The 17,546-nt window shown below is 32.9% G+C and overlaps 2 protein-coding genes across 4 annotated transcripts in view; one reads left to right on the forward strand and one right to left on the reverse strand.

Moving 5' to 3' along the window:
• The first annotated feature begins 835 nt into the window (after window positions 1–835).
• LOC133183817 (galactose mutarotase-like) overlaps window positions 836–17,546 on the forward strand; it is an 82,842-nt gene continuing 66,131 nt past the window's right edge. Inside the window, exons 1-8 of one of the 2 annotated variants that reach the window (XM_061318719.1) lie at window positions 836–936; window positions 2,134–2,264; window positions 2,562–2,716; window positions 2,906–3,115; window positions 3,272–3,353; window positions 3,465–3,609; window positions 3,730–3,898; window positions 6,327–6,428. In XM_061318719.1, the coding sequence (XP_061174703.1) occupies window positions 887–936; window positions 2,134–2,264; window positions 2,562–2,716; window positions 2,906–3,115; window positions 3,272–3,353; window positions 3,465–3,609; window positions 3,730–3,898; window positions 6,327–6,404 (1,020 nt within the window). In that variant the 5' untranslated portion in view covers window positions 836–886 and the 3' untranslated portion in view covers window positions 6,405–6,428. Of the gene's footprint in view, window positions 937–2,133; window positions 2,265–2,561; window positions 2,717–2,905; window positions 3,116–3,271; window positions 3,354–3,464; window positions 3,610–3,729; window positions 3,899–6,326; window positions 7,012–17,546 lie in introns of those variants that run through there. The other variant, XM_061318718.1, reaches the window with a different exon arrangement.
• LOC133182900 (zinc finger protein 62 homolog) overlaps window positions 13,701–17,546 on the reverse strand; it is a 30,596-nt gene continuing 26,750 nt past the window's right edge. Inside the window, exons 2-3 of one of the 2 annotated variants that reach the window (XM_061317749.1) lie at window positions 15,688–16,306; window positions 13,701–14,817 (exon numbers count right to left, since the gene is read on the reverse strand). In XM_061317749.1, coding sequence (XP_061173733.1) covers window positions 14,129–14,817; window positions 15,688–16,306 — 1,308 coding nt within the window. In that variant the 3' untranslated portion in view covers window positions 13,701–14,128. The remainder of the gene's footprint in view (window positions 14,818–15,687; window positions 16,307–17,546) is intronic. The other variant, XM_061317750.1, reaches the window with a different exon arrangement.

Here is a 17,546-nt window from a genome sequence, read left to right on the forward strand (position 1 = left end):
AAGACCACAATAGGATATCATAGTTTAACATGGAAATATAGAGAAAAAAAATCTTTAAAAATCTTCTCAATATTAAATAACAGTACCATGATTAATCATATAAATATGCTATTAGATTCAAGTTTGTTCAAACCATGGCCCCTGGGGTAGGGTGGGGCTACAATAGGGAATCAAAGTTTTACATAGAAATATTTAAGAATTAAAAAAAAATCTTTCAGACAGAAGGTCATGATTAGTCATATTAAAAAATGCATATTTAAGTTTGTTCAAATAATGTTCTACAGGGGTAGGATGGGGCAAGAATAGCTGGGATCAGAATTTTACTTGAGAATACATCAGAAATTTGAAAAAAAGAGTAGCAGGGCCACACTAAATCATAAGGATATGCAAACATGTTTAAGTTGTTTGGATTCCAGTTTTTTTCTTCTCCCAATTATGGACCCTGACTGAGGTTATGTGGGGTTATGTGGGACTAAAATCCTAAATCAAAGTTTACATAACGCCTTTACATGTATACAGGAGAAAAATGTTTAAAATATTTTCCAGATGAGTAAGACCATGTTAGTCATATTGATACGGAAGCATCCCCATGTTAGGCAGATTCAAGTTCAGCTAATTTATATCCCTTTCAGGCAAGGGTGGGACAACAATATTGGGTCAAAATTTTTCAAGGTAATACAGAGGGGTAAAAATCTTTTTATAATCTTCAAAAAAAAAAAAAAAAAAAAAAAAAAAGCAGAACCAAGGTGGTTTAGGTGAACATTGTGGCCCATGGGCCTCTTGATTTGTTTTATTTTTATTATTATTGTTGTTGTTGTTGTTTGTTTGTTTTTGTTTGTTTGTTGTTTCTTTTTTTTTAGTAGAAGACTGTTAACAAACATCTGCCATGATCACAAGTTCTCCATTTGGAACCTATGATGGGAAAGATGTTATACAGTAAGTGATAAATGATGAAAAAAAGTCATCTGTGTTAAATGTACCAGTAATTTTGTTTTAATCTTGGTTATATTTTCCTCTCTAGTCTTATTAAATTACACTGATACAAATAAAGAATTTCTATGAATTTACAGCTTATAGCATCAGTAAGAGGTGAATATACTGCATGAGAAAGAAAACTGCTCTTTTCCCTTCAAATACATGATTAAAATTTCCACACTTTTTACAGGTCAATTTTATTACACTGTACATAAAGTTGTGCATTTGGGGTCTTAAGTCCAGTCAACAAGGATACTAGAGAACCTTCACTGGGTTCAATTCTTAGATAAATATCATAGGGGCACCCCATGTAATTCTGTAAATGATGACAACTACAGTAAGTATATATGTTGATTTTGTAGTATAGAGGGGTAGACCTATATAAATACGTATATGTCGTCATTTACAGAAATACATTTGGAGCACCAAAAGTGTGAAAACACTACTTTGTTAAGAAGCATCTAGTTTATTAGGCAAAAAAAAAATCTCTCTAGTTTCCCTTGCCATTTTTTTTTTTCAAAATTCAATGTGGCGGGCAGGTCTTTTGTTTCCCTCTTTTTTTGAAGCAGTTGTTATTTCTTTTCATGTCAACAAAATGATATAATCAACTGATTCTCTTATTATTTGATTAAGTATAATATTATATAATCAACTTTAAATGATGTTATTCCAAATATTTTTATAAAAAGTTGATTCATAAAGTATGGTTTTAACAAGAAATATTTTGTGTATCTAAAAAAAAAAAAGAACGTTTTTCTATTGGCAGGTATGAAAAAAGGCATATCATATAATTTTCTTTTTCAACTTAGTAAAATAAGAAAATTGAGTTATTTCCCTTCTCAATATGTTGATAAATTGCGGCAGTTTGACCAGATGCAGTAGTGCCTGAGAAACTATAGATTCTTTTCTTTTCTTTCTTTTTGCATTATCTCAACAATTTAATTATTCTTCATGTAGGAAACTGCCACTTGAGTTAAATTAAACCAAAATTTAAGATAGTACACCACAGCTTGCTTCTCCCAGCTTGCAGCTGGAATTAGAAATATTTGGTACTTGTTATTGAATTTTTAAAACAGAGTGAAACAATTCATAGTTATTTGAATATAGAGCTAGAATGATAATCTGCAATATGAAACATTTATTACTAAATGTGTGTAGATATACCCTAAAGAACAGTCAAGGCACGGAAATACAAATCCTAAATTTTGGGGGAATCATCACAAAGATTTTGGTACCAGATAAAAATGGAAAGATGGATGACATTTGTCTTGGTTATGATGACATGAAAGGTATGTTTGAAAATTTCTTCCTGTGTCCTTTTTGTGCAAAGGAGGAGAAATCTGGTTGTGAAAAAAGACAAATCAAAAATGATGGATGTCATTGAGTACCGTAAACTTTTGGTCTATACAAGTTCGATAAGAATATTACTTGCTTTATGGATAATGGTTAAATTAATAGATATGCTTTAAGATTGAGATTTTTTTCTCTTTTAATACATCATCCCCAAATACTTTTTACAGTCCTCTGACAACAAAGAAACTTGTAAACATTTATGGACTTTACCATAAAGTTGATTCCTTGTCTAGGGTATGAAACAAATCCTTTCTATTTGGGTGCTCTGTGTGGACGCTTTGCAAACAGGATTGCAAATGCCTGTTTTACTATTGATGGGAAAACGTACGAGTTGGACAAAAATGATGGACAAAATTCACTACATGGAGGGAAAGGTGGTTTCCATAAAGTAAAGTACTTTTGATAATATTCAATTTGCTACATAGTTGTTAATCAAATTTAGAGAACAAAAATTTTGGGGCTGTGTACTTTTAAGGGTTTAACATATGCAGAATTTTTTAAACTTGAATTTATATATTCCACGATAGTTGTTCAAAATGATGTGGTTTCAACAAGCAATCACAATGCTTTATTGCAGAAAGTATGGAATTCAGAGATCGATGGTGACGTACTGCAATTGACCTATGTCAGTGCTGATGGGGAGGATAAATTCCCAGGTGAAGTCAAAGTCACTGTCCGTTACCAGTTGACTGAGGAAAATGAACTGGTCATGCAGTATTCAGCAACTACATCAGCAAAAACTGTCATCAATCTCACAAACCACGCCTACTTCAACTTAGCTGGACAGGTAATCATAAATTCCATAATTTAGCTAGTCATGAATGTGCTCAGATAATTCTGAGTATTACAGTGCACTATGAAAAAATCCACAATATCTATAAGAGATATTAAACTTTTCTTTTATATTTTGTTTAATTTTTGAGATATCCTTTGTATTCTGTAGGGTGCTGAGAATGTTTTTGACCACAATGTGACCATAAAAGCCGATAAATATACACCACAGGATTCCACATACATTCCCACAGGTAACAAAAAAGATAACGGTGAGAAAAACTAAATCATGAATCATATTGATTATACAACTATATTAACTGATAAATTCCATACAGTATAGATCTTGCCTATGTTATAAACAGGAACCATAGATGATGTAGATGGTACACCCTTCGACTTGCGCACATCAAAAAACATTGGAGAGATGATTCCATTGGTTCCTGGAAATGTGGGCTATGCTCATAACTATTGCTTTAGGACGACTGGCGAGAAAAAATACATGGCAAGGTGTCTTTTTTTTTTCATTGGTTCTGCAGCAGCATTTGAGAATACTTTTAGATAGAAGAATTTGTGTTGTTATTTTCTCATTTTTTTTTTTTTTTTAAATTCTCACTTTCTCTTTCCTAGAGTGGAACATCCAGCCTCTGGTCGATTTTTAGAGGTGTACAGCACTGAACCAGGTCTCGTGTTTTATACCTCATACTATTTAAATGAAACGGGAAAGGGCGGGGCCAAGTACAAAAAGTATGGGGCCTTTTGTCTTGAGGCAGCACATTATCCGGATAGTCCAAACAAAGTGAGTTTCAGCATATCTCTTTGCTCAGTTGAGGTCCATTTATGTTTCATTATTTTATTAAGGCCAAATAACTGATAAAAAACACAATACAATCAATAGCCGATGCTTATTTAAGACAGCAAAGCATGAGAAAAGGCTGTTATTGACAATTTCTGTATTCATTTCTTCACTTTTTGACAAAACAGTGAAAGCCTAGAATTTTCAGATAAAAGAGTTTATTTCAGACATTTTATAATCTATGTACCTTTTTCTGGACCTTTTTCAAAATCTTTAAAGGATTTTTGCCCTCATGCAATATTCTCAATTTCTTATGAAAAATTTTTGACCCAAATAGTGAATGAAAAAGTTGACCCTAATAGTGACCCTACCCTAGCCTCAAGAGTTCATGTCTTAATTGAACTTGATTGCAGACAAATTGGAGATAACTCAATGTTGTTATTATTTGCTGTTTAGGAGATTTCCTTTCTGTACATACTTGGATTATGATACAGTACTTGTTCAATTTCAATAAAACTTAGAATATAATTAGACAGTTTTGGTCCAACTTCAATAGGAATTGGTTCACAAGTAGACTACTCTAAGATACATAATTCTGATCAAGATGAACAGTGTAGCTATGGTTACTACAAAATTTTGGAATTTCTTCCAAAATACTACTCCTCCTACCATTTTGGTCTGAATTTGATAAAACTTGGCACACATGTAAACTAAACTAAAGATCATAATTCTCTTAAATGGTGTTGCCTTAGCTGCTAAGTTTTAAGTCCAAGGTCAGAAAGTTCTGGTTAAAGATTTTTTTTTTATATTCCTATGTAAAAATATGATATCCTTTTGTGTCCCTCCCATCACTTTTTCTCCATGCCCTGATTCTAACTAACTGGAATCTGCATTCCGTAGATAAGCTTGCTTATTAGTATGACTATAATCGTGACGCTCTTGTCCTTGAGAAGAAAAACTTTGAACCCATTTTGTGACCCCATCCTACAGCCATGATTTGAACAAATTTGAACTTACACTATACTTGCTTATCAGTATGACTAATCATGGCCCTGTGGTTCTTGAGAGAAAAATTTTTTTTTCTCTTGGCCATTATTTCAACAATTTGAATTCTACACTGTGTCAGGAAGTTCTCACGTATTACATCTTTACAGACCTGGTGGTTCTTGAGATTGAATAAGATTTTTAAATGACTGCACTTTATTTTTTGCCTTTTCTTTGTCTAATGATTTCTTTAATTATCTCCCATTGCAAGAGGACATGGTCCTTAATTTGAACAATTTTGAATCCCCTTTCACCAAATATGCTCTGTGCAATGTTTTGTTGAAATTAGCCCAGTGGTACTACAGCTATTTAGAGGCCGTTTTGTTATTTATTGCCACTATTCAAATAAGTGATATTACCTATTCGAAAAGGTGATATCACTTATTCGAATAGGTGATATCACCTTTTCGAATTAGTGATATCACTTTTTGGAAATGGATAGGTGATATTACCTATTCAAGCTGAATAGATGATATCACCTATTCAAATAAGTGATATCACCTTTTCAAATAGGTGATATCAACTATTTGCATTTCTTGCAATATTAAATAATGAATGCCCCCTTTCTCAAGACTATAGATTTCCATTGGCCCCAAGCAAATTCGGGCTGCTCAGTTTTCCCGTGTTTTAGTCCGAGACATTTTATATACCTTATATTGTAAAGTTACATTAATTTTATAAATTTTACTTGCAGTATTAGTTTTGCAAATATTTATTGATAGTTTCTCTCTGTTATAATAAATCATTTATGTTCAAAGAGACTGAAGTGTTTAAGTCTCATCACGTGACTCACAAGATTTTTCGACAACATTTAATAACTTCCAGGTACATCACACTTTACATACCCTGTAGTCTTGGGAGTGATATCACCTATTTGAAAAAAAAAGGAATATCACCTATTCAAAATGAATAGGTGATATCAACTGTTCAAAAAGGTGATATCACCCATTTAAATTGATGATGTCACCTATTTGAATTGGTGATATCACATATTTGATTTGAATAAGTTATATCACCTATTAGAATAGGTGATATCACTTAATGGCAGTAAATACAAAAACAGCCCTCATATACAGAAGAGGTCAAAAATGTGTAAGGTGATGGAGGGACAGAAGACACATGCTGTACAACTGGTAATCTGAAAAGCTCACTTGAGCTTTCAGCTCATGTGAAGTAATAAAGAGTGATGAAATGAATAAAAGATTGTCATATAACAGTCTTCTTTTTGCCTTCTTGCTCTTAGATATAAACATTAGTTATTCATTGTATTATGTTTAGCACTTCATCTGCTGTCAAATCAGTTGAAGGGGGGGGGGGGGGGGAGAGCATATTTAAATGAAATTGTAATGATTTATTATGTACTATTTTCATTTCTTTTTATTTTCAGCCTAATTTTCCTTCAACATTACTGGATCCATCTGAGACTTATCAACAGACTACTTCATACAAATTTGGAGTAATTTGAATATTATTTTGTCATCGATATTCTGTCCATGTATTACTTATTTGTACCATATATTATTATTACATAATATTATATATGCTGCCTTTTGTACAATACTTCAAGCTTAAGAAAAAAAGTTTGTAATCAGATATAATTATAACTAATTCGAAATCCTTGATTGGATTCAGTTCAAATTTTGAAATGTTGTTGCTTATGATTTAAAGGTGTAGGTACTTGATGTCTTAAAGATCATAATCATTCATATATGTATAATCAAAGTACCGGTACTCAGTTCTGTAAGTGGGGCTCATCAAACGAAATAATTAAGTTTAAGGGCTTCAATGACATATGTAACATGAAAAAAAAATATTATAAAAAAGAAAGTATGAAAATATTAAAAAAAATATTGTAAATGATATATCTTTTTTTGGGGGGGGGGGGACCTTTACCATGGTCTGAATTAATCAGAGTCCGAGTTATCTTGATGCCACCAATTAGCCTGATTTCCTGCCCAGATGTTTTTTTTTCACCTGTCCAGGGAATCAGGCTATGATAACACAAAACCTTAATTATGTGAATAGCTTATACATATGTAATGTTTTACAAAAGATTAAAATTTTCAAAGTCATTACTGTTGATGTTTATTTGTGTAGAAAAATGTTCATTTGTTTATGTTTGTTATATTCAATATTTGTATTGAGAATAAATACTAAATGTAAATTTTTAGGCCCCCTCCATAAAATGGCTGGGGGCATATAGTGTTACCCTGTTCCGTCATTCCATCATCATTGAGTTTCCATTCATTATATCTGCAACAGTTGTACACATTCAACTCAAATGACAACTGGATATGTCATAGGAATATGTATGTCAAATTCGAATTTGGTCTTGGTCCAATGATTTTTGACAGAGTTATCCCTCTGGAACTTAGAAAAAAATTAGAAATTTTCAGTTTCGGCTCTCTGACTTTTGTAGGGAGGGATGTATGTATAAGGTTGGAGTATGCATATATGCAGGTATTTTACCAGAAAATACAGGTCAAGTTTGAATTTAGTCATGGGTCGATGATTTTTATTATATAGTTTAGTCTTAGTTATGTCCCTTGAACTTAGAAAAAAATCTTTTGTGAAAACAAATTTAAAACTAAATATGGCATTTGTTTTTCTGCCTGCAGGGCCAGCTCTTGCTCTATGAGCAATGAGCTGGGATGAAAAGGATTCTAAAGAAAACAACTGGAAGATGGGGGTTGAGTGCAGAAGAAATCATAAGTAATTGTATCAGTCTGGAAGTTCTCCATCTATTTTTAGACAATCATAGAAAAAATGTTTACTTGGAAGGTGACGTTCAGGTGCACATAACTTTGTATGATTTCTAGAATGTTAGATGTCAGCCATTAGAGAATTCATAGGAATTATTCAATCATATAATAAAACAACTTATGTATTACAAATATAACATCAACATTCAGAAATATAAAGGTTGTAGACATTAAGTTTTCAATTGATGGAGTGAATGAGCAATGTTGTGGAATGCAAAAAATGTTAAGAGAGGAAAATGACCTTGGAGGAAAATAGACCTAGGCAGCAGGGGATTTGACCTTGAAGAAAAAATTCCTGGGTAGAAACAACTTGGGTAGAACAGGCAGTAAGGGACCTATATTTGGAAATTACTACATTTGATGTAATAACTTTCAGCTATGGATGAAAATATGTTCAGAAGTTCATATGCCGCTAACCATTACAATGGATATACATTTATACCGATTCAAATGCATCAGATATTGACTTTTTTGAACATAATGATGGCTAGGAGTATAAGGTTTTATCTAATCTAAAAATCATCAAAAACCAATCCTTCTCTGAGGCTCATAAGGCATGTGCTTATATACCCAGTTTCTCTGGTGCTTAGCAGATAAGTCATTGATTCTCCCTGGATGCGACACCAGTCATTGCAGGTTAACCCCCAGCATAATCTGCTACCCATTGCAGTTGGGTGGACTAAGAATGAAGATAAAGTGCCTTGTTTTGGGACACAACACTTAACATCAAGTGCCCATGGCAGGGCTTGAACCAGCAACCTTTGGCCAAACACCCATGACCACTGAGCCATGTGCTTCAACCAAAAAAAAAAAACATATCATTCCTGGGATACATAACCTTTTTTCATCTTCATTCAAAAATTTATTTGCCATGTTGGGTCTATTTTCATAAGTCAGTATGCAGCATGTTTACCATTCTGACCCAGATTTGACCTTTACCTTTGACCTCAGTTATACTACTATAGTTTTTATTGTCAACAAAGGTAGTTGATTTATAGATACAAATTCACTACTTGGTTATTTTTAAAGGGATCCAGCCCCTGTTTTTTTTTTTATTGGCAACAAAGGTAGTAGATTTATAGATACAAATTCACTCCTTGGCTATTTCTAAAGGGATCCAGCCCCTGTTTTGATTCTATCTGATTGATACTGAATTTTTATTTGTCAACTATTTTATCTACAAGTCAGCAGATTTTATCACTACCAAAAATTCCTATTTGGAATTACCATTCAAGATAAACAATTAAAAACATTTTTTTTTTTTTTTTACATCTTTTTATTTTATTGTACACACTTGATACAAATGTCAATTTTTTTACTCACATTTAAGGACTAAAAGGCATGTCAAAATTGCCCAAATCCTTGCTGTATAATCACTACTTAAAACACATCAAATGCTCTTTGTAAAAATGCTGTTTTTGCTTAAGATTTGCAAAAAAAAAAAAAAGAGGTACATCTATAAAATAAAATAATTATATGATTGCTTCAGTTTAACTGATACTAAAAAGATAAATGAAAATTAACTAGTATTGTGATTAATTACATGCAAGTTGGAAAGATTGCTGTCACTTCATTAGTTTGTAAATGAATATTGCAGAAAATGGAATTATTTCGTGTAGAAATTGTGCAAGAAGTGATAATGACATAATTTCTTAAATACTCTACACTGTTTTAAAACTTTTTTTAACTTCAGACAACAATATTCTGTAAGAAACCCTCTTACCTAAAAATGTCACTGATCAGAAGTCTGGTTCTTTACAAGTATTTTTTAGTCCCAGACTTCGAATTGTTTGAGTATTCATTAGAAATGTGTACCTGGTAATATATGGAGGTGAAATCCCCCAAAAATGGTGAAGCGATCTAGTAAATTTGTTTTTTAAATAGTTTATAAAACATCATTTAATTAAATGACCCAATCCAACCAATTCCTCTATTAAACACATTGAAAAAAAAAGAAAAAAAGATTTGAACTGTGTTATGAAAATTTTACATTATTGTTAATTATATGGTATGTACATAAGCTCCAAAGAAAAGCAAGTCAAATTGTGTGTCATTAATCATAATGCCCAAAGACGAACAAGAACATGCAGTCAAAAACCTCAATGTTAGCACATAATTTCAAATACTTTTGGGGGTTAATATGTTAAAATCCTCATCAAAACAGAAAATTACATCTGATATATTGGGAGCTTGTGGTATTTTTATCAATAATTATTTACAACAAAGGATTTCTGCATGAATTTTATCTTCAAAATACAGAAAATTTGCAAACATTATAATGTATCCATGCATAATCCTTTGCAAATGAAATTGTACTTATTAAAGATTTAAGGTTAAAGCAAACAAGATATGTTTGTGAAACACTGATGCCCCTGTATGACAACTTAAGCAAAGGTTAAACTTTCTCAAATCCAATCAAATATGTTAGTACCCAAAGTAAGATTTTATCTTAAGGAATATAACTGTGAAATATGAAAGCCCTAGAAGCAACCACTGAAAAGATATGGAAAAGGTTAAAGTTTCAAAAGAAGGTCAAACAGCAAGGTCAAATGATAAAAATTAATGAAGCCCAAGGAAAGGTCTTTTCACAAGAAATACACATGTGAAATATGGAAGCCCTATCACCAACCATTCAAAAGTTATGCCCAAGATTAAAGTTTTTCAAAAGTAGGTCAAACTCCAAGGTCAAGGGGTCAAAGCTGTTGGTATCCAAAGTAAGGTCTTGTCACAAGGATTACATATGTGAAGTAGGAAAGTCCTAGCACCAACTGTTCAAAAGTAATGGCCAAGTAAAGTTTCCAAAAGTAGGTCAAACTCCAAGGTCAAGGTCAAAGGGTCAAAGTTGTTGGTATCCAAAGAAAGATCTTGTCACAAGAATTACACATGTAAAGTATGAAAGCCCAAGCAATATCCATTTTAAAGTTATGGCCAAGGTTTAAGTTTGGTAAAATTTTGCGAAGTGAGTTAAAGGTCAATTACGTTGGTATCAAAAGGAAGTCTTGTCACAAGGAATACACGTGTGAAATATGAAAGCCCTACCTCCAACCAATCAAAAGTTATGGGCAAGGTAAAAGTTTTTGCAGAAAACAGACAAACAGATGGAATGACCAAACCTTTATGCTCCCAAATCTTCAATTCGTGGGCATAAAAAAACTTAAAACTCTGATATCTGAACTTTGGTTGGGTTGTTTATCTGAACTTTGGTTGGGTTGTTTAATTTTTCCCACAACTCTGCAACACTCAAAAAAGTAATTAACAAATCAAATATTTCTCACACATTAGGTATTTATCAATCATTATACTGTGAGTGTCTTGCATTTTCAGGGGAAAAAATGAATTTTTAAAAAAATCCCTACGTTTCTTGAAAAATGCATGTATAGTAAATACAGCGTGATTAATTATGGCTTTTGAGTTAAGTACAAGTTATAAGCTCTACTGCTTGATTTGATATTCATAAAGATTATTCAAATAATGGTGGTTTACATTTTTTAGTTTTGATTTATACCTTTTCGTGATATTAATTTGTACATTTTTTCTATCTACAGATACTTCTACCACCTTCCCATGTTGAGCAGGGCAGAGACACATAGGCATACCACACTCAAAAAAACAAAATATTCTACTGACCTATATTTTTATAGTAAAGTAAAGATATTAATGAAAAATCATGATTTCTGAAATGTAAAATTCCATCTAAGAGCAATGAATCAGAGAGAGAGAGAGAGAGAGAGAGAGACTGAAATTGAATTAACCTCTAGAGACAGTGATTGGGTTCTGCTAACACTGAAAAACTATACCAATGTTTTACCAATGTTTTAAATATTTATCATACAGAGTGATAATTCATTTGTTACATCTAATATTAAACAAGGGGTTTCAACAATATGAAAAATATGAACATCTAAATTAGTATTGAATTCAACTTTTTTTCCTCCAAAGTAAACAAAAAATTGATTTGATATGAAAAATCTATTCATATAAATCATAAGTGGAACAGACATTCATAAAAATCTATCATCAATAGGAATTTTGAAAAAAAAAAAAAGTTGTTAGATATATATACTATAACAAAATGTCCAGGTAAAATGCATTTCTCAAATCAAAAACTAACAAAAGTAATAATCATGACTTCTACATTGAAAGTGAAATTTTGGCTTACTTTTGCTCATAATACTTACATAAAACTATATATATACAACAAATTTAGATGTAATATCAGTACTGACCCAATATCATCTTCTGATGCATTTATCATACAAGTATATACATATAAAGGCACTATTTTTCTTTTTAAACAATGTGATTAATAAATTTAATTAATATTTTAGTTTGAAAATGAGTAAAACTAACAACCTTTTTAAAATTAACAACATGTAAATGTAAGCTTAACTTTCACCCTTTAACAACAGACCAACAAAACACATGTTTTTCATGGTTATGGTCACATGATAATAAAATGGAACAGATGTGATTGAAACAAGATCATTCGTAAATAATACGTCAGTGATTTAACAGAATTGTAAAAATAATCTTGAAATGGTTTTCCTGCTGATACAAGCATATCTTGACTTTACAATTGCTCATTTTTTATGATCTCTTTCAATGAAAGAGTCATGAATAAAGATTTCAGTGATATTAATACATTTATATTGTTTCCTGCTTGCATGATTCAAGTTTGCATAGAAAATGCCTACTGCATTTAAGATATTAATGCAAGTAATAGTTCCTTACAAAAGCTATCTTGTCTGCATAATAAATCATGTAAAATATGACATTTTGGGTAAAATCCTGTCAAACAGTCAATAAAGGGCACAACATGTGTACAGCTATAATAAAAAAAATTCTACTTTATATAGGTATATATGTACAGATTGTGTCAGGGGAGATTATGTCATTTTTTTTTAAATGTAAAAATGATTTGAACATACTGGACATTTCATACACAATTACTTTGTGTAAAATAGTTTATGGCACATCAACTGGCAAATACTTCATTTCTCAACAATTTTTTTTTTTTTTTTTTTACAATTTTACATGTTAAAAAAGAAGACACATATATTTATATATATATATATATATTTATATAAAATCAACAAATTATACATTTACAAATGTCAAATCATCACATGATTGAATATCTAGAAGTATACAAATAACATTAGGAATGTTCTTTGAGAATAACAGTGATGGAATTTAAACATCTTCATTAAAATCACCTCTACAAGTGTCAATTTCATATTCTAAAAAAAAAACATATGCATCTGAGAAGGGGAAAAAACTATAGTACAAAAAAATGGAATTTATTTTAAAGCTAAATAATTGAACTAAATGCATTTGTTCCTTTTTTTTCTGTTTTATCTGCTGTCTTCAACATGTTCTTTCTCTTCTGAAGACTGACAAAATAAACTAGAATACACCTGTACAGGGGATAATTGGTACCCAATAGGTATTTTTCACCTGTACAGGGGATAATTGGTACCCAATAGGTATTTTTCACCTGTACAGGGGATAATTGGTACCCAATAGGTATTTTTCACCTGTACAGGGGATAATTGGTACCCAATAGGTATTTTTCACCTGTACAGGGGATAATTGGTACCCAATAGGTATTTTTCACTACATAGGAATGTTCATATTTTCTTGCGTGATCTGAGGTTCAAATAAAAAATATCATTTTTTTTTTTCTTAATTACATTAACATAGAGATCCACATCTGATTGACTTTACACGTGCATTAAACTGAACCAAATTTTTTCATTTTAAATCCCTCCATAGAGCAAATTAAAGCCTTAAAAAATTTCATTTGATTGATTAGTCAAAGTTGTGGAATGTGTCTGATGCAATTCACCCTAAGACTTTTTTTAAAACTGGGAACCAGTGGATGATAACAGAAATGAAAATATAAATCACAATTTCAAAAAAAATCATCAACAATAAGCACTACTGCATTTTACCTACATCACTAACAATTACAAGTTAAAACATAAAAATCAAGAAGGAATGCCATTATTTTTAAAAAAATCAATCAAAACTAAAAGTATACACTAAACTAAGCACTCATTAGGATATATAATTAGGAAGTATCAACCAAAAGCACACAAAAAATGGAATGTCATAATTCATTCATGGAATATAAAAGAATAATATATATTTTATGAGTTGCTGCAGGAACACTCTTCAATATCATTAAAATACAATCTGAAACTGTCTGCACTACAATAAAAATCTTAATTCCATCAATACAAAGTTAGAAATTGTGAAACACAGAAAAAATTACCAAAAATGTGAATATTATTATATACATCAGCTATACTTGCATAGTAAATGGAATTCTTTAGGCTTGGAAGACAACATGCTTCATACATTGGGACTGTATCTGATTATCAAACGTGCACTTACATCAACTAAGCTACGCATCCAAAGCACATCAAAGCACATACTCTTGATCTCCAGTAATATCATGAGCTTTCTGGAGATGGATGCGCAGAGAACTTTCTGTGTTAAATCCCTTGAAGCAGACTCGGCATCTAAAATGCATTTTAAGGTGCACCCCAAGTCCATTGAAAGTTGCAAAACCTCGTCCACAGAACTTGCACTTGTGGTTCAGCTGATTAAGTGCCTGAGTCTTAATGCCAGTGACCTTGTGAGTTCCCAGACCAGGCGTGGTCCCTGATCCATCAGAGGGCATGCTGGGAACATCCATGTTCCAGTCAATATCCTTCCCATGAACACTTCTCACATGCTTCTGGAGATCATAGCATACAGAGTATTTCTTATCACAATGGGCACACTCATATGGGCGAAATCGTGAATGGACACGCTTAACATGCTGCTCTAAGCTGTCATTTCCCCAGAAGCGTTTTATGCATAAATGGCATTTATATGGTCGGTATTCCCCATGATGCATTTTTATATGGCGCTTGAGATTGCCCATGTAGGCAAAACTCTTCTCACAATGAGAACAAGGGTAGGAACCTTGTTCTGGCCCACCCTGGGTTGCTGGTTGTGGACTACTTGGTTCTGGGCTGTCGTCTGTTTTTGATGATGGGCTGCCTGTTGCTTTGGAGGTAGGGCTAACAGGGGCACTATTGTCCAATGGAGAGGAAGTTGGTGAATCTGAAAAATGTAAAACCAACCAATCAATTGCAAGTCACTTAAGTAAAATTCTCTCCATTCATTTTGGCAACATAGTAATAAAAACTTGATTAATCAAGTATTAAAGAAATAAAAATGTTTTAATCAAAGAAAGTTCAACCCAACAAATGTAAGCTTTACATATGGCAAAGTGAATATTCAATTAGATGCATCAGACCTATAGGACTGCAGTGGCATGTATCCCTAGATGCATCAGTGGTTCCTGAGGAGAAGATGCCACCGAACTTGCATTACATTTTTTTAATATCCCCCCCCCCCCCTCCCTTGGAACAGCTAGAGGGTTTGGCCCTTAATTTGAACAAATATCTGAATTCCCTTTACCAAACAATGCTTTGTAACAAGTCTGATTAAAACTGGCCCCTGGGGTTCTAGAGAAAAATTTAAAAATGTGAAGAGTTCAAGATGGAAGGATAGATGGACAACAAATAATTAGAAAAGCTCATCTGAATTTATAGCTCACAATGAGCTAAAAAATTTTACCCTTTGAAAACCATTGTCATGCCAACTGAGGCCACAGCTTGGTTGACATTGGTTTCCTAAAGGTGAATTTTTAATGCTACTGTCAATTTCATGCAATATGTTTAAATCAGTAATATTACCATACGTATGAATGCTTCTCAGTGAAAATACACTCCTGATCAAGTTATATAATAATAAATGCTCTATCTATTCAATTCATATTAAGATTTAACACCTTTTAGCATAAACAATCAGTATCCCTAAGTTTTACCTTGATAATTTGCAATTAATATGTGCTTCTTTCTAATCACTATGAAATGTTAATGTGTCATTACATAATGTGCCAAAGGATCAAAATAATACCACACTTACATGTTTCTGGTTTGCGAGTTTCTTCTGCGACAAGTCCTCCTGCTGTGGAAGACTCTGACGTGGCAGGGGGTGTTCTCATCTGTTTGCATGGACTGGTCTCTCTCTGTAACAACATCTCTTTATAGTAGTCCAGTAATACTTCCCTGTCTGATATACACTCCATCCCTATATCATCTGGCATACGGACAGGAACTGTCAATTTTCTCTTAGCTCCACCCTTACTCTGAAGTAAGAATTCTTGAGCTCGTTCTTTTAACTGCAGAGGTGTCAATGAAAAATGATCGACTTTCTCTTGGTCTTCTGTTGAACTGTGCTGTATTTCCCTATTAATGGATAAATCCTGTGTCATCATTTGGGTCCCTTGGCTAACATCATATGGAGTTTTTGGTTCATCTGGAGGGGTTCGTTTTGGGCTCATATGAAGGTCTAAAGGAAGACATGGTGACTTTGGCCGAATCACAGGCAATAAAGGTGGCATCTCTAGGGGGCTGGCCATCTGTGTGAAATTTGGTAAAAGTTTTTGACCCAATTTCCAAACAGTGTCAGGCTTGAGAAGGCCATTTAATGTCAGTGATGGGTCACTAAACATGTCAGTCATCTTGGTAATTCCATGGAGAAACTGAAAATAATATAAGAAACTCTGTTCACTTTTGTCTTTCATAAGATATTACTTGTATTTTAGCTGCACAGTTTAATTTGCATGATTGATGACAAAGAGAAACAAGAGGCCCATGGGCCACATCGCTCACCAGAGCACATTGGCTAGGCAAAAGCACAAATCAGTTCAGTATTGAAAAGATTACCCGGGGGGGGGGGGGGGGGGACTTGAATTTTAAACTACCTGATGATGCTTCCATGTCAATATAACAAATGGCTTTGTTGTACTTGAGAAGATTTTTTCAAAAATTTCTCATATATTCGTTTGTAAAAATTTCATCCCCAATTGTGGCTCCTCCCTATCCCAGGGGCCATCATTTGAACTTGAATCTACACTACCTGAGGATGCTTCCATATCAATATGACTAAACATAGCTTTCCTGTTCTTGAGAAGACATATTTTTTCTATATGTTCTTATGTAAAACTTTCGATCCCCCAATCGGCCCCACCCAACCCCTGGGGGTCATCATTTGAACAAAATTGAATTTACACTACCTGAGGATGCTTCCATATCAAAATAACTAATCATGGTTTGCAGTTCTTCAGAAGAAGATATTTTCCTATATATTTCTATTTAAGACTTTGATCCTCCATTGTGGCCCCATCCTACCCACGGGGGTCATGATTTGAACAAAATAGAATCTACACTACCTGAGGATGCTTCCACATAAATATGATCAATCAGGGCTTTGCTGTTCCTGAGAAGAAGATTTTTAAAATTTTTCCTATACATTTCTATGTAAAACTTTGATCCTCCATTATGGCCCCACCCTACCCCATGGGGTGATGATTTGAATAAATTTAAATCTACACTACCTGTGGATGCTTCCATATAAATATGAACAATCTGGGCTTTGCTGTTCCTGAGAAAAATATTTTCCCTATATATTTCTATATACAACTTTGATAGTCCATTGCAGCCCCGCCCTACCCCCGGTGGTCATGATTTGAACAAACTTGAATCAACACTACCTGAGGATGCTTCCATATAAATATGACTCAACATAGCTTTGCTGTTCTTGAGAAAAAGATTTTTAAAGATTTTCCCTATATATTTCTATGTAAAACTTTGATCCTCCATTGTGGCCCCGCCCTACCCCCGGGGGTCATGATTTTAAAAACTTGAATCTACACTACCTGAAGATGCTTCCATATAAATATGACTCATCATGACTTTGTTGTTCTTGAGATGAAGATTTTT

This window comes from Saccostrea echinata, unplaced genomic scaffold (assembly GCF_033153115.1).
Source record: "Saccostrea echinata isolate AGI-Se365-2 ecotype Australia unplaced genomic scaffold, CSIRO_AGI_Sech_v1 ptg000009l, whole genome shotgun sequence".
Classification (NCBI taxonomy): domain Eukaryota; kingdom Metazoa; phylum Mollusca; class Bivalvia; order Ostreida; family Ostreidae; genus Saccostrea; species Saccostrea echinata.